This window comes from Siphateles boraxobius, unplaced genomic scaffold, assembly GCF_051911475.1.
Source record: "Siphateles boraxobius isolate OS27281-9 unplaced genomic scaffold, OSU_SipBor_1 97, whole genome shotgun sequence".
Classification (NCBI taxonomy): domain Eukaryota; kingdom Metazoa; phylum Chordata; class Actinopteri; order Cypriniformes; family Leuciscidae; genus Siphateles; species Siphateles boraxobius.
Genome location: NW_027509227.1, coordinates 105,001 through 122,635, shown reverse-complemented (window position 1 = coordinate 122,635; position 17,635 = coordinate 105,001). Strand labels below are relative to the sequence as shown.

At 36.2% G+C, this 17,635-nt stretch overlaps 2 protein-coding genes across 11 annotated transcripts in view; both read right to left on the bottom strand.

Annotated features, from left to right (window-relative positions):
- The window catches only part of itgb1a (integrin, beta 1a), a 70,731-nt gene extending 67,942 nt beyond the window's left edge, over window positions 1–2,789 (bottom strand). The window contains exon 1 of one of the 3 annotated variants that reach the window (XM_077224994.1): window positions 2,489–2,789. The gene's annotated coding sequence lies outside the window, so the exon portion shown is untranslated. The remainder of the gene's footprint in view (window positions 1–2,488) is intronic. The other 2 variants (XM_077224992.1, XM_077224993.1) reach the window with 2 other exon arrangements.
- Window positions 2,790–10,012: 7,223 nt separating this feature from the next.
- nrp1a (neuropilin 1a) overlaps window positions 10,013–17,635 on the bottom strand; it is a 78,668-nt gene continuing 71,045 nt past the window's right edge. For all 8 annotated transcript variants that reach the window (XM_077224984.1, XM_077224986.1, XM_077224988.1 and 5 more), the window contains 4 exons: window positions 17,613–17,635; window positions 15,645–15,741; window positions 14,762–14,815; window positions 10,013–12,415 (listed from right to left, as the gene is read on the bottom strand). The exon at window positions 17,613–17,635 is cut by the window's right edge and continues 255 nt beyond it. In XM_077224984.1, coding sequence (XP_077081099.1) covers window positions 12,129–12,415; window positions 14,762–14,815; window positions 15,645–15,741; window positions 17,613–17,635 — 461 coding nt within the window. In that variant the 3' untranslated portion in view covers window positions 10,013–12,128. The remainder of the gene's footprint in view (window positions 12,416–14,761; window positions 14,816–15,644; window positions 15,742–17,612) is intronic.

Genomic DNA, 17,635 nt, shown 5'->3' with positions numbered 1-17,635 from the left:
GTGATAATAAGGTATAGCTAAGAGTGCTCCAGACCAACCTTCCGAACGTATGACTTACAGAAGGTATACTTAACTAAGAACGTTTCGGGAAACACGTATTAACGATAAGGTACAGCTTAAGGTGTAACTTAAGAACGACGTAGCGTTAAGAAGGTTTCGGGAAACTCAGCCCATATTTATTCAATGATATTCATGAGCTACGACGGAAGGGAAGATTTCCAGTGGCTTATAAACATCTTTTGTATAAAACTTTGTAATACAGTGCACGGGTCATATGGACTACTTTTATGCTACTTTTTTGTAGTTTTAAGGAGTTTGACAGAACACCATTCACTTTTACTGTATAGAGCAGAACAACGTGAACAAACTTCCACAAAAAAAGAAAGAAAGGAAAATCATATGGGTTTGGTACAACGTGGGTAAATGATGAAAGATTTTGCATTTTATATTTTTGCATTTCTCTGAACATATTATGCATAGAAGTACAGAGAATTGAGTTGTCAAAGTGATTGTCCTCTTACTGGACGCAGGATCAAAACCAGTTCTGAACGACTGACAAACAAGCTCTGGAAAACAATGACCGGATCCCTTCCTATAAATATTTTTCCTACGATTTCTATTGACAAGAGTGTATGAAAAATAATCACGATTCTGTACATAATGTGCACATGTTGAGTACCAATGAAAAGTTTGGACACACTTGACTAACTTTATGTTTTGCATGATCTTTAAAGAGCCTTTGATCTAAAAGCGTGTACTTAAACACTTTAAGTAAATTAGTTTTAGTAGAAAAACATAAGAAGCATGTATGCAATTTAATGTGTTGGACCAGAGATGAATGGGAACACTTTCCTTTGCACTCGCACAAAAAAACGTCACAAGAAAAACTAACCTCTAACTTAAAGTTATAATCATAACTGATACATTCATAAACAACAAAGCAGAAACACATCCCAGGATTGTGACACAGCACTTATCTGTCTAAAGGATTCACTATTAAAGGTCCAACAACAAGGTTTTTTTCCTGTCCAGCAGCTGTTGTGAAGGTTAGAGGTCATGTGCCATCAGCGGACACATGCAACAGACCACACACCTGATCTACTGGACCCGAACGTACATTTACTAGATTAAAAAAGCTCCTCTGCTGTCAGACGCAAGGTTGATCTAGAGGACAGAGGAGCCGGACGTCCTCTTCAGATTAGAATGGGTGCAAGGGTGTCACGGCGTCCAATTCATCAATGCAGTCTGTATCCGGCAGTATTTGCATTTCACAGGAACATGTCAGCTTTAGGAAGCAGACTTGCTTTGGTCATATTTGAGAAATTGATTGTAAACGGAAACCATGAGAGATGTTTTTTTTATGTTGCTCTCACTCATGTTTTCTATGTGTGTCCAATATGCTCTGAATCCTATTACTAGTCCTACAGTAAAAGGAGGCATATCTGTGAATATGTCATTCTGTACTGTATACCATAGCTGTGTTTAAATACTGGATAGCGGACTAGCGGTTAGTTGCATTTACCTAGAAAAACAGATGAGCACATTCATTATGAAAGCACTTTAGGGTACACTTTATTTTAAGGTCACATTGTTACAGTGTAATTATGCATTTATGAACTGAGTAATATTAATTAACTATATGTACTTAATATAAGGTTGTGGTTTGGTTGAGGTATAGTTCCATACATAATGTACTGTTATTACACTCGAGTCTATAGTAAGTACATGTTAATTAATATTACTCAGTTCATAAATGCATAATTGAACTGTAACAATGTCCCCTTAAAATAAAGTGTAAGTTATTACAGTGTAAAGTTAATACATTGTATTGTTTATTTCTTATTCCATTACTTATTAGTATATGATTTTGAAGTATATGGTTTGAAATATTATATATATAAAAGAACCATTCTAAAGTCCAAATCAAGTCCCACAAAAACCTGCAGCCTGGAATAATCGCTACATTTGAAAGTCAAATGACATCATACACGTTCGAACGTACGTCATCGTTCCTTTTTTCCATTTTGAAATACAACTTCGGAACATAATAAATAAACAGATATTTTGATTACTAGCCTAGTATTAATAATAAATCACTGTAAAGGAAATGCTCAGCCAAATAAATAAAGATAGGATACGAGCACAAAATGCTAGGAAAAATGATTCTCCCTATAGCAACAAGTTTGGAGTTGATAGAGAAAACAGATGGAACAAAACACCAGGAAAGTTTTCCCTGTTGCGTGCTAGAAATCACACACAAAAACACGTAAACTGCCAACGAGGCGTCTACCTAACTGAAGAAGATACAAGATCTTTTTATAAACCACCCAAAATATCTGCGAGAGAAGGACCGTTACTCAAGACTTTACCTCACATTTCACTCTCACATCTGATTTAAAAAAAACACTTTACCATTTACTATAATCAAATCAAAATAAAACCACGATGAAAACAGCGTTCTTTCATTCGGCGGACAGTATAACTTTACCTTATGGCTTTTATTACTAGTTTTCTCTCTTCACTTTCGAAGCCTCATATGGGTCTTTTGTCAACGTGTATCCTTCTGTTTCTCTTTAACCCTTAAAGAGCTTCTCTTAAATCCTTCAGGCAAAACAAATCACACAAAACAATCCATTCCGCGTCCGCCCGCTGTGAAATGAAGTATTCCACACACTCGCGTTTATGATCGTCTATGCGTTCGCATCGGAGAAAGAGGAGCTGATGAACCCTGGAATAAAAACTATGAGGTCAGCAGAGCCTCCGACAGGCCACGCCCCTCCTGACGTCACGGACCCTCTGACTCCCACACGTACTAGATAAGGTCTTAATTATTTTGCTTGCAAAAAATGTGAAAGTTACCCCCAATTTTTCTCACTTTCAAAATGATGTTAAGATCTATATCAAATCCTTATCTACCTCTTGTAACAAAAAGGCTACTAAAACTTTGAATGTATGCTCAATTTTTGGCGTTTTGGTATAATTATAATTATTATTTTAATTTTACTTTTGTTTATATTTATTTGTTCTTTGTTCTTTCTCTGAAATCAAATGTGATGTAATATCTATCAGTCCCTGAACCTCTGGCTCTTTTTTCTGGCTTATGGATCTTCATTTTTGTATTCTGTAAGTAAATGTTTAATAATTTATTTTTTTCATATTCATAAAAGTAAAAGAAATAATGGTTAAAGGTTGTATCAGTGATTTCTGGCCCAAAAATAAATGTCTAATCTTTCCTAACGATCCGCTAGCTGCCCGCCCCATAAGCATGCCGTCCAAAAACCGCGTCTCTGTAGGCAGCGTAGGCTCTGAGATCTGCACACAAAAACAAATGTGTACAAGCACCACTCAAAACCAAAATAAACAGTGTTCCAACCAATCACTGACAGGGGCGGGTGTTCCTCCGATTTCGCGTCCAGCCGTGCACGAGCGCAAAACCTCACAACACCCGCCCCTGTCAGTGATTGGTTGGAACACTTTATTTTGGTTTTGAGTGGTGGTTGTACACATTTGTTTTTGTGTGCAGATCTCAGAGCCTACGCTGCCTACAGAGACGCGGTTTTTGGACGGCATGCTTATGGGGCGGGCAGCTAGCGGATCGTTAGGAAAGATTAGACATTTATTTTTGGGCCTGAAATCACTGATACAACCTTTAACCTTGTTTGAAGGTCTTTATGGCTGTTTTCTCTCCAGTGTAACCCCTCCTGTATTGTAAACTCAGTCATTTTAGTTGAGTTATCTTTTTGGATGTAGTTATAGTTGTAAATGTTTATGTTTATGTCCTTAATGTCTACTTAAAAAATAAATAATTACAAAAGGTGGTTTTGCCTCAGTAATTTTGTCTTTAAGTATTAATGAAATGTAAGCCTGTAAAATCGGTTATTAGGAATTAGAAGTTAATTCTTGTATTTTTTACATTTTATTTTGTAGCCCAATCTCTCTATATATTTTATATGTGATGTTATAATTATTTTTTTATTTTTTTTGATTGGTATATTTTTTTATCTAAAAGTAACAAGACAGCATGCCATAAATATTTGAAGTACATCTTTACATGTTATTTTCATTGGAGATACAACTTTAATGTAATAAGGGTAAACAACAATAATTTAATTTTCATTATGTTCCTCTCATCAGAAAGGTGTTAACTTTCATAAATGGTCATTATTATAATAAAAATAAACACAATAGTTTACATTCATAACTTTTCCCCCTGCCCATGGCTCTGTTCAAATGTAAATATAGATCCAAAGAAAATTTCTTGAATTCCAAAGAAAAGGGAGCACAGAAGAGAAGTGAGAGAGAGAGAGAGAGAGAGCCTTTTTATACAAAATAATTTTGAAATACTTTCCCCTAACTTCATAAAATTAAACAACAAAACACAATATCAACATCTATTAGGTGAAAAAAGAGATTGTATACTAGCAGCCAGATACTGTCACGGTGTGGGCGTTGTATTTTGTTCCTTGTTCTTGTCTGTCATGTGTTTCCCTGTCTTTACATGTTCAGCTGTTCCCCGTTCTGTTGATTAGTCTCCCCATGTGTTTCCGATTAGCCACGCCCCCTTGTTATCTTGTTTAGCTTGTTTGCCTGTGTATTTATACCCTTGTTCTTCAGTTGGTGTTTGTCGGTCGTTGTTTGATGGTGTGTTATTCCCAGTTCCTTGTTCTGTCCCTGTCCTGAGTTCCATTGGATTACCTGTTAGTTTGATTAAAGTGCTTGCATTTGGATTCACTCTCTGCTTCATTCCTGCCATCGTAACAGAACGACCGACCAAAATGAATCCAGCAGCACGGACCTCGTCTGATCTCCCCAGCATGAGCCGGGAATTCGCGGGTCAGATCGCAGTCTTGGCCTGGATTGCCCTGATTTATTTCAGTTCACGTGGGGATTTATTCCTCTTGCTTCTTCCTGCTCCCTCGGAGACGAGGCAATTAAATTGTGTTACCGGCTGGGGGCTAAGGAGGTCAGCCCGAGGGAGCTTCCCAATATCTCTGGTCTGGACTGGAGAGAGGCACTCTCCCGATGTCTGGAGAGCTTCCTCCGACGGTATGCCAGGTCATCATCTGACCTCTACGCCCAGCTGGATTTTCACGTCCAGCCAGAGCTTCACGTCAGCCACGTCCAGCCAGAGCCTTCACCGCTGGTCCCGTCCAGCCCAGCGCCCTCTCGCTCTCGGAGACGGAGGAGGAAGAGGACTTCCCGCGTCCTACAATGCCTGGAAGTCCTTCCTGTACTTCCTGTCAGCCCAGAGTCCTCGCCGCTGGTCCCGTCCGATCCAGAGACTGTTCAAGTCACGTCTGCCGATCCAGAGACTGTTCAAGTCACGTCTGCCGATCCAGAGACTGTTCAAGTCACGTCTGCCGATCCAGAGACTGTTCAAGTCACGTCTGCCGATCCAGAGACTGTTCAAGTCACGTCTGCCGATCCAGAGACTGTTCAAGTCACGTCTGCCGATCCAGAGACTGTTCAAGTCACGTCTGCCGATCCAGAGACTGTTCAAGTCACGTCTGCCGATCCAGAGGCTGTTCAAGTCACGTCTGCCGATCCAGAGACTGTTCAAGTCACGTCTGCCGATCCAGAGACTGTTCAAGTCACGTCTGCCGATCCAGAGACTGTTCAAGTCACGTCTGCCGATCCAGAGACTGTTCACGTCACGTCTGCCGATCCAGAGACTGTTCAAGTCACGCCTGCCGATCCAGAGACTGTTCACGTCACGTCTGCCGATCCAGAGACTGTTCAAGTCACGTCTGCCGATCCAGAGACTGTTCAAGTCACGTCTGCCGATCCAGAGACTGTTCAAGTCACGTCTGCCGATCCAGAGACTGTTCACGTCACGTCTGCCGATCCAGAGACTGTTCAAGTCACGCCTGCCGATCCAGAGACTGTTCAAGTCACGTCTGCCGATCCAGAGACTGTTCAAGTCACGTCTGCCGATCCAGAGACTGTTCAAGTCACGTCTGCCGATCCAGAGACTGTTCACGTCACTGCCTCCGAGCCAGTGTGTGTGTTGTCTGCTGTTCCAGTGTGTGTGATGTCTGTTCCCGAGCCAGTGTGTGTGATGTCTGTTCCCGAGCCAGTGTGCCAGTGTGTGTGATGTCGGTTCCCGAGCCAGTGTGCCAGTGTGTGTGATGTCGGTTCCCGAGCCAGTGTGCCAGTGTGTGTGATGTCTGTTCCCGAGCCAGTGTGCGATGTCTGTTCCCGAGCCAGTGTGTGCGATGTCTGTTCCCGAGCCAGTGTGTGCGATGTCTGTTCCCGAGCCAGTGTGTGCGATGTCTGTTCCCGAGCCAGTGTGCCAGTGTGTGCGATGTCTGTTCCCGAGCCAGTGGGTGTGATGTCGGTTCCCGACAACTGTCTTTACATGTTCAGCTGGTTCTGTTGATTAGTCTCCCCATGTGTTTCAGATTAGCCACGCCCCCTTGTTATCTTGTTTAGCTTGTTTGCCCTTGTATTTATACCCTTGTTCTTCAGTTGGTGTTTGTCGGTCGTTGTTTGATGGTGTGTTATTCCCAGTTCCTTGTTCCTGTCCCTGTCCTGAGTTCCATTGGATTACCTGTTAGTTTGATTAAAGTGCTTGCATTTGGATTCACTCTCTGCTTCATTCCTGCGTACATCGTAACAGATACATTGATGCTTGTCACAAAAAGAGAGAGTTTTTATTTACATTATTAATATGTACAAATAATCTAATGCGTACATTTAGATTTAAGTATGTTATAATAATATTTTACTATTTGGATGTCTTTATAATTATTCTATGTATTCCAAGCTTTGGCAATATGTATGATGTACAGTGAGAGAGAGAGAGAGAGAGAGAGAGAGAGAGAGAGAGAGAGAGAGAGAGAGAGAGAGAGAGAGAGAGAGAGAGAGAGAGAGAGAGAGAGAGAGAGAGAGAGAGAGAGAGAGAGAGAGAGAGAGAGAGAGAGAGAGAGAGAGAGAGAGAGAGAGAGAGAGAGAGAGAGAGAGAGAGAGAGAGAGAGAGAGAGAGAGAGAGAGAGAGAGAGAGAGAGAGAGAGAGAGAGAGAGAGAGAGAGAGAGAGAGAGAGAGAGAGAGAGAGAGAGAGAGAGAGAGAGATAAATAAATAAATAAATAAATAAATAAATAAATATACATAAGAAATGTATATATATAATTGAATCAGATCTGTTACTAAATCAGAAAGGTATTGTTAAGAGGGAATCCAGGCTTTATGTTGAAAGTTTGGGGTGGATTCCTTACAAAGAAGAACGATGGAAAAAGATGTTGGAAAACAGACCCAGAAAACCGTGGTTGCTATGATTACATAAGCACAAGAAAACATAGACGCCCAAAAGAGGCAATGCAGCTTTCACAACGAATTCTTGCCTGAATACTGCAATACTTCAGGAGTAACTCTAGAAACGGTGTACAAATGCTGCTGGTTTTAAGTTTATTATTTGGACTGATTTAAATTGTTTAAGATCCCATTGCATTGATCAATGTTTATATTTAATAAGCGCAATGTTTATATATATATATATATTATTCATATCATTAAAAAAATCTTTCTCCTGGCTTCAGATGATGCCTGCTTGTAGTAGATTGTAATTGTACAGCACTGCCCTCTTGTGATCATCATTGTGAACTACATGAGTTGATAAACGTAGTTCCAGAAAGAGGAGCATTTGAAGACTTCATGTCTTGAGCACAGCTCTACATTATTCCCAAGATAGAGCAAAGAAACATGAGTCTGGTAGTTATAGTTTTTGTGGATCAGCAGAAACTGTAGAGCATGCAATAATATATTGCACTGATTATGAAAATGAAAGGGTATTTCTGCTGAAAAAAATGACGAATCTTGAATTAAAACACTGCTGCATAATGTATTGAATCATCATAGAATATAGAGGTTTGGAATGACATGAGTAAATCTGACAAAATCTTATTTATTCTTTTAATGGCCTATATCTCTTGATTGATCAAGAATAACACACCCACCCTTCCACATAAAATCGACATAAACAACATTAGTTTTTCTACTTTTTATAGAAAAGTCACATGATAGACCTTTAAATGCTAATGCTAACCTTGATAACAGGGTGATTAGCAGTGGATTTAGTTTGAAATTTGCAGACGTGTCACTGTCACGATCAGGAAATCTTAACGTAATTTACTTCAAAATTCACCTTTCCAAAATAATTATTTTGCTAAATGTTATATTTGCAATGTTGTACATGGAACAGCTTATAATTTGAGGAGATTTCTTATAATACCCATATTTCCCATGCTTGTGTGCACAGAACTATTCTTTGAGACAGAGAGACTGAGACACAGTGTGTGTTTTTGTTGATTAAAGTTGTTTTAACTGAAAGATTGCATTGATTTTCAGCTCAAGCCTCTTCATGTTGTATATTCCGGCAATTGGTTTTGTTGTGATGGATAAACTTGAGCATTGAGGAGCTGTGTTGAGTAATGAAAGACAGCTTTTGTTACTCTTTCCTGGTGTTTCGTGCTGAACTGCAAACATCCACCAATGAGACCATATTTTCTGTCTGTTTCCAAATGTGTTTTGAGAGTTTAATTCAAAGACTTGGCTAGTTGTCACAAAGACTATATCTCATAAACGTCTGAGTCCAGTCGAAGTCCCTTTAAGACAAGTAATTTCAGTCGGCGGCCATCTTTGAAACGCCTCATGCTAGTACAGCTGCTTTCTCTTTGAATGGGGAAACATCAAAAATCTCCAAAGCTTATGATTAAATTTCATATTCAAAGTCACTAATGAAATCTGACAACAACTGTCTCATAAATGTTGTTCTTAAACACTCAAATCATGACAAAAAACCTGCATTTTTCAAGCCAATGCACATGTGTGTGTGTGGCTGCGTCCGAAATCACCAGAAGTGTCAAATAACGAAGTACAAATACTTTGTTACCTTATTTAAGTAGAAATTTTGTGTATCTATACTTTACAGGAGTCATTATTTTTCAGCCGACTTTTTACTTCTACTCCTTACATTTTAAAAACAGCCTCGTTACTCCTATTTCCCTACGGTTTATCATTGTTAAAAAAAAAAAAGTAAAACCCATCCGGATAAGGTGTATTTGATTGTGTTTGGATGAGAAGTATATAAACATATACCATTCAGCGATCCATCAATGGACATATATGCGGCTGAAACAGGGAGCATTAACATTTTAATATAACATTATAGTCATTATGGCCTTTAGAAAAATGTATTTTTCCCCCTTTGGCGCAGCCTAAGCTTTTGTCCTTAATGGTATTTTTTTTCCTTACATTACTTTTATTTTTATACTTTAAGTAGTTTTGAGACCAGTACTTTTTCACATATACTTGAGTAAAAAGCTTGAGTTGATTCAGAAGTCTTTTTAAACCCTAGGATCTACTGTATACTTCTACCTGAGTAATGAATGTGAATACTTTAATAAATCACATACTTCCCTATACTATATAGTAGGCGAAAAACAGTGAGTGACAAAATCAGTATGTCTGAATTCACAGTATAATACTCGGTGAAAAGTGAAGCAACATAACTGACATCATAGGTCACATAACAATGACAAACATGGCTAATGAAGTACGTACGGATTGCATTCAATATTACATACTATAGAACATACTTTTTTAATATTTGTGAAGTACTTTCTTATTCAAAATAAGTACCTTTCGGACGCAGCCTTCGTCTCACAACACTGGCTGAAGCAAACTTTAAAATAAAAGTACTTATAACAGAAAAAATATAGCTTTTATAATAATGTAATGTTTATGGACACTTAATTGCATGCTAATTACTTATTCTATTGTCAGTGAAATAAGGTTAAAGAGTACTGCCGAATGTGCCGACAAACATTTTTGGTAAACTAAAACATGTAATTTCTATTGAAACTATGGACAATAGAAACTAAAGTTGCTTAACAGCGCCCTCTCTCTACATCTGCATGCACGCCTTTCTGCTTCAAATATAGGAAATTATTAAAGCCTAAACAAAAATGCATTAAAAAATAAATAAATGAAAATAAATTATAAAAGAGAAAATATAAGTTTCAGAAACATTTATTGGAGCTGAATCTTTGGAATTGAGTTTTTTCCTCTTGTGATGCAGATGCTCAAATACAAAACATTGAAATCCATTTTAAGGCCTTGCTGTTTTTATTCATTTTTTTCCTTCCTACAACAGCAAATTACAGAGGCAGTATTGAAAATAAAAGTTTTTTCTTTGCTTCCGCATCTTCTCGTAAAAAAGAAAAGAAAAGAAAATCAGCACAAAATTTAAACGACAGTACAAAAACAAAAAGATAACCGGGTCAGGTAAATGTGAACTTTACTATAGGAAATCTGTATACCTTTTTCAATAATGAAAACATCTCGATAATTGACCATTTCAGAATCGTATTACATATTCTGAAACTATATTTTTAAAAAATTAACACTGTCTTTTTTCATCTCCGTTGTCTTTTGTACAAATGAATGCTATAAACACATAAACTTCATCAAATATATTGATCAGTGCAACATTGTTTTGTTTTAGTTAATGCTACAGTATGCTTTCTCACAGAATCCCGACTGAAGCCAGTCACCATTAACACACACATGTAGCACGTGGATTCATGTCATCGGAAATAAATGGGAGAAAAAAAAAGTGTTTGCCACAGTATACAACACATTACATGAACATACCAAGAAACCTGTAGAAAACATTAGTATTGTCTGCAGTGAAGCCCTGTGATTGGTTAAACTATATGTGATGTCATTGCTACAGTCAGATCCATTCACCAGTCCAGAACGGAATGATAATGAGCCACGAAACCAGCGTTAATCTGTTAGGTTCAGAACCAATGAGATGAGATCGAGATGTCACATGACAACAATGGGTTGTTGTGATTGGACCCTGCAGTTTGAGGCAACAGTCCTTTGGTACAGACACAAGGCCAATGACAGAACTCCACTATGACGACATCATCACGCAATCAAGCGGTCGCATGAGAACTTAAATAGCAAAAAAAAAAAAAAATACTTTAATAGCACCACTCTTAAAGGTACAGTACACGACAGTATACTGATACGAGAGACTCAAGCTCGACGGATGGTGGAGTAAGCACTTTAATGAGATGTTTGGGGTCGTTCACTTTAAAACAAAGCAAGGCAATGATGAGCTTTTTTTTCTTTTTGGTGTGATTATAGCGTTGATATGACGGATTCCCATGATGAAATGTGCACTGGATCTGTTCTGAACAAGGGCTGCATCTTTTGGGAGCGTAGCAAAATAACCAAACAGGACGGGAAAAAAAGCACACGTTTCACTTTCACAAAACAGTCAGACGATTGTATTTACAACATACAACCCAAGAAAAAAGGGATACTGCAGCTTTCTTTTTTGTCCTTTTACTCGTTTCTTTGAAAAGGGCATTAAAATATATTAAAACTTATGTACAATATGCAGGATTTCAACATTAAAGCGCTTATGAATTCACCGGGTTTTGTTTTGCAGATTCGACCAACAGCCTTTTTTGAGAACTAAAGGGTTAAAAACACCAACAAAAAAAAAAAAACAACAACAACGGAGGAGGCCAAAAAAGATGTACCAAAGGCACTGACTGAACCATACCCAGAATGCATCAGGGCTGGATGATATTCCACCCCCTTTGATAATTACCTTCCCTTGGTCGTATATGGTTCATTTTTTTTTTAGTTTTTTTTTTACACATCTCCTTAAAGCGCAAAACAATCTTTTAAAATAAAAAATAAATGATTTTTTTCCTCCTAGAAAAAAAAAGATAAATACTTTATAACATTATTATATATTGGTCTCAACACCAGCATCCGATTGTAAAAATGATCAACTAAAAATAATACAAAACAATAAAATTAAAAATTAAAATAATAATTTCAATCATCTGTACATATTCTTATTTTTCATTTTGTTTGTTTTTTGTTTGTTTCTTTTAAATCCTTGAATTCAATGTTTTGTACACAGTGTCCCCCTAATGGTAGGTTCCGTTCACTGCAGCTCCTGAGAAAAGCACGGCTCAGTCCCTCGTCCTCCCATTGGTTCACTGAACCACATAGCCTTGTCCTCCTCCAATCGGATGGCATCGGCAGTCCGTTTAAGCCCCGCCCTCCCTGAGAAGAGGTTCCCTCTCATTGGTTGGCGCCTCACGCTTCCGAGTACGAGTTCTGTGAGCTGAGCTTGTCCTTCTTTAACTTGACACCGTCCACAAGCTCAAAGTTATAGTTTTCCAGGGCGGATAAGTTCCTGTCGGACATGGCGCTGTGTGAGCAGGCGCAGTACAGAACCACACCACAGATGGCGCCGAGGAACACTCCCAGCGCGCTCATGGCGATGATGGTGATGAGGATGGGGTCCAGCGTCTTCAGCATGTTCCCGGCTCCGCTGATCTCATGGTTCTCCACGATCTCAGGGAAGTCTGTGATGTCCACAACTAGAAGAGAACAGGTATTAAAACAAGCCTGTTTGAGATCTGAAATCTTTACCACAAAAAGAGACATTTCTTACGGAAGTCCTGAACCGCAAAAAAAAAAAAAGTACAATTATGAGAGTAATGTCAAAATATTTTGAGAATAAAGTCGAAATATTTTGAGAATAAAGTCGAAATATTTTGAGAATAAAGTCGAAACAATACAAGAATAGTCGTAATATTTTGAGAATAAAGTCGAAACATTACGAGAATAAAGTCGTAATATTTTGAGAATAAAGTCGAAACATTACGAGAATAAAGTCGTAATATTTTGAGAATAAAGTTGAAACATTACAAGAATAGTCGTAATATTTTGAGAATAAAGTCGAAATATTTTGAGAATAAAGTCGTAATATTTTTAGAATAAAGTTGAAACATTACAAGAATAGTCGTAATATTTTGAGAATAAAGTCGAAATATTTTGAGAATAAAGTCGTAATATTTTGAGAATAAAGTCGAAACATTACAAGAATAGTCGTAATATTTTGAGAATAAAGTCGAAACATTACGAGAATAAAGTCGTAATATTTTGAGAATAAAGTCGAAACATTACGAGAATAAAGTAGTAATATTTTGAGAATAAAGTTGAAACATTACAAGAATAGTCGTAATATTTTGAGAATAAAGTCGAAATATTTTGAGAATAAAGTCGTAATATTTTGAGAATAAAGTCGAAACATTACAAGAATAGTCGTAATATTTTGAGAATAAAGTCGAAATATTTTGAGAATAAAGTCGTAATATTTTGAGAATAAAGTCGAAACATTACAAGAATAGTCGTAATATTTTGAGAATAAAGTCGAAACATTACGAGAATAAAGTCGTAATATTTTGAGAATAAAGTCGAAACATTACGAGAATAAAGTCGTAATATTTTGAGAATAAAGTCGAAACATTACAAGAATAAAGTCGTAATATTTTGAGAATAAAGTTGAAACATTACAAGAATAGTCGTAATATTTTGAGAATAAAGTCGAAATATTTTGAGAATAAAGTCGTAATATTTTGAGAATAAAGTCGAAACATTACAAGAATAGTCGTAATATTTTGAGAATAAAGTCGAAATATTTTGAGAATAAAGTCGTAATATTTTGAGAATAAAGTCGAAACATTACAAGAATAGTCGTAATATTTTGAGAATAAAGTCGAAACATTACGAGAATAAAGTCGTAATATTTTGAGAATAAAGTCGAAACATTACGAGAATAAAGTCGTAATATTTTGAGAATAAAGTCGAAACATTACGAGAATAAAGTCGTAATATTTTGAGAATAAAGTTGAAACATTACAAGAATAGTCGTAATATTTTGAGAATAAAGTCGAAATATTTTGAGAATAAAGTCGTAATATTTTGAGAATAAAGTCGAAACATTACAAGAATAGTCGTAATATTTTGAGAATAAAGTCGAAATATTTTGAGAATAAAGTCGTAATATTTTGAGAATAAAGTCGAAACATTACAAGAATAGTCATAATATTTTGAGAATAAAGTCGAAACATTACGAGAATAAAGTCGTAATATTTTGAGAATAAAGTCGAAACATTACGAGAATAAAGTCGTAATATTTTGAGAATAAAGTCGAAACATTACGAGAATAAAGTCGTAATATTTTGAGAATAAAGTTGAAACATTACAAGAATAGTCGTAATATTTTGAGAATAAAGTCGAAATATTTTGAGAATAAAGTCGTAATATTTTGAGAATAAAGTCGAAACATTACAAGAATAGTCGTAATATTTTGAGAATAAAGTCGAAATATTTTGAGAATAAAGTCGTAATATTTTGAGAATAAAGTCAAAACATTACAAGAATAGTCGTAATATTTTGAGAATAAAGTCGAAACATTACGAGAATAAAGTCGTAATATTTTGAGAATAAAGTCAAAATTACGAGAATACAGTTTTTCCGTAGGAATTTTTATTTTATTTTTTAAGAACATTTCTCAAAATGTTTTTTATTCTCAAAATATTTTGATTTTATTTCCGAAAATGCTATCACTTTATTCTCGTAATTTTAGAATATATATTTTTTTACCGTTTTTTTATTTTTATTTTATTTTACGTTGCGGTTCAGGGCTTCCGTAATTTCTACCTGATTTAACCTATTAATAATTGGTTTTGGTGGTTCAAATTAATGTAAATATGTTGGTTCAGTGATGTTTAATAACAGTTTTTAATTGAGATGAATGCAATGTGATATAAACGCCCTCCAAACACACTGTAACATAAGCCTTCTTCAGTCACTAATCTTGAGAGTGATTCAACAGTTATTCAGCGTTTGTGTGCCTCAGATTCGAGAAAACCACTCACTGATTTCGTTGAAGGTGTCCTCGGGTTGAATCGGCTCTGCTGGGACATCTGGGTCTGCAAAAGGGTGACATTAAGATTAATAAAGTCCAATATTGTCATCTAAGTCAGAGGTTCTCAGCTGCACGATAATAACTACAAAAGCTAAAAATTATATTTTTATTTAACATCCAGGGTTTTCACTGTCTTGGAAAACCTGGATTTTAGAGGGAATTTTAAAAGTGCGATTTCTAGACCCCTGAAAAGTTAATAAACTCTTAAAAAGCCATGGATTTTTTAAAAATGAATATAATTGTTTCTAGTTATGTCAAGATCTAAATTATTTAATTAGGTAGAAATGTCTATTTATGAGTAAATATGATAATAATACAACAAAAAACGAATCACAATTGACTAGAAAAATATTTAAATAATTTGTAATAAAGTGTAAACCTCGAAAATATTTAAATTATTGAAGCTTTAGAAAATACTGAATATTATATATTTATTTAACAATTTTGGTATTTAAATATTTTAACATGTTGTCATTTCTTTAGGTTACACTTTATTTTAAGGTGTCGTTGTTACACTGTAATTATACATTTAAGTACTGAGTAATAATACTTAACTACATGTACTTACTATAGGCTTAGGATTTGGTTTAGGGTTTATAGTTATTATTATAGTAACTACATGTAAGTGTTACCCTTTATTTTAAGATGTCTTTGTTACAGTGTAATTACGCATTAAGTACGGAGTAATAATAATAAACAACATGTACTTTACTATAGGGTTGAGAATTAGGGTTTGGATTAGGGTTGGTTGCATGTACTGTAATTATGCCTAATTTACTGGTATTACTATAGTAACTACATGTAAAAGGACTCTTTGCTCTGAGTTGACTCACCTTTGCAGTCGGCCATGTTCAGATTTTCTAAGATTTTGATGTCGTCCACGGCAATGTCTCCCCAACTTTTCCTCTCCACTACGCTTTCAATTATCACCTGAAATAAATGCAAACCCCAAAATTGTATTTTAAATATGTTTAAAATGTAATCAGTGTAAATAATAGCAGCGGCGCACAGGTTTGGGGCAACAAATACCAACAGCAATTCTCTAATGACAAACAAGGCTTGACATTAACTTTTTTGTTCTCCAGCCACTGTGGCTAATGCTTTTCCAAAGTTACAAGCCACTCAGCATTTTCACTGGCCCAATTTGGACATCGATACCATGGGGGAAAACTGCCATATATATATATTATATCTCATAATTTGCCAGCAGGGATATTAGGCTGCTGTCACTTTAAGACCTGATGCACGGATCCATTACACATGCGTTTTCTTTCTCAACTGTTTACATTCACTTAAAACATAACTGACTGTGTTTACATCACCAAGACCGTCTTTTTGACATTATTTGTGTGTATTTGACTGTTTAAGTGCAATAAGCAGAGAAAAAAACCTCAATTTAGTTCTGAGAGGTGGCTTTATGTGCGTGTACTTTGGGTGTGAGCACTAATCCCACGCCGCGCAATCCCACGCCGAAATTCAAGCCCTGTAACAGCAACAATATTCATCCGGAGCAAATGAATCGAGTGAGTGAGGAGAGGCGGGTTTGTGTGTAACTAGAAAGAACAGCTGGTATCATTTATCTATTCTGATATTTCAATATTGATATGCATCGAGAAATCTATATTTTTGACAACACTGCATTGCACTTAGTTTATTATTTCAGATGCCTTTTTTAAAAGGCTACAATTGTAAAATGTATATATTATACACAGGGCTTGACATCCCACCAGAAGCGTGTGTATTTCAGCAGTGGCGTGCAACACAGTCACTCCTACGAGCCACTTTGGCTGATTGAGTTTTATGTAATATACTGTATATATTTTTTCAATTGTAGTCTTTTTAAAGGGCATTTGAAATAATAAGTTAAGTGCAATGTAGTGTTGTCAAAAATATAGATTTTTCAATACATACCGATACTGAAACATCAGAAACACAAACCCGCCTCTCCTCACTCACTCGATTAATTTGCTATGGATGAATATTGTTGTTGTTACAGGGCTTGAATTTCGGTTTGGGATTGCGTGTATTGAGCATATTTTTACTCATTCCCACAGATTTAGTGCTCACACCCAAAGTGCGGCATATAAAGACAATAATATTGGCTATATAAAACAGTTTAATGGATCTGTCTTAAAGTGACAGCAGCCTAATAAATCTGCTGCCAAATGATGGGATAATATTACAAATACACTGCAACAAAATGCTTTTCGTACTTAGTATTTTTGTCTTGTTTAAAGTCCAAATATCTAAAAATTCTAAAATCAAGATGCATTTACTAGATGAGTAAAATGACATACGATATGATGTCCTTTTTTCCGGGAGAATTAATCAAAATTAAGTGAGTTGATGCTTAAAAAAAAGCAAAATTATCTGCCAATGGGGTAAGAAAAATAATCTTAATTCAAAACATAAACACAAGATTATTTTTCTTATCCCATTGGCGGATAATTTTGCTTGTTTTAGGCAAAAACTCTCTTAATTTTTATTTATTTCCCCAGAAAACAAGACTTAATGTCTTATGTCATTTTACTACTTTAGTAAATGCATCTTGATTTAAGAAATGTTAGATATTTGGACTGGAAACAAGACAAAAATACTAAGTAAGAAAATAATTTTTTGCAGTGTATCTATATGGCAGTTTTCCCCCATGGTATCAACGTTAAAATTGTGTCCAGGCTTGTAACTTTGACAAACCACTCGTCACAGTGAGCTGGTGAGTAAAAAAGTTAATGTCAAGCCCTGATTATATATCAAATTGAACCCGCCGAAGTGGCGTAAGAGTTACACGCCGCTGTATATACCTGGTAGGGTTTACTGGAGTGCG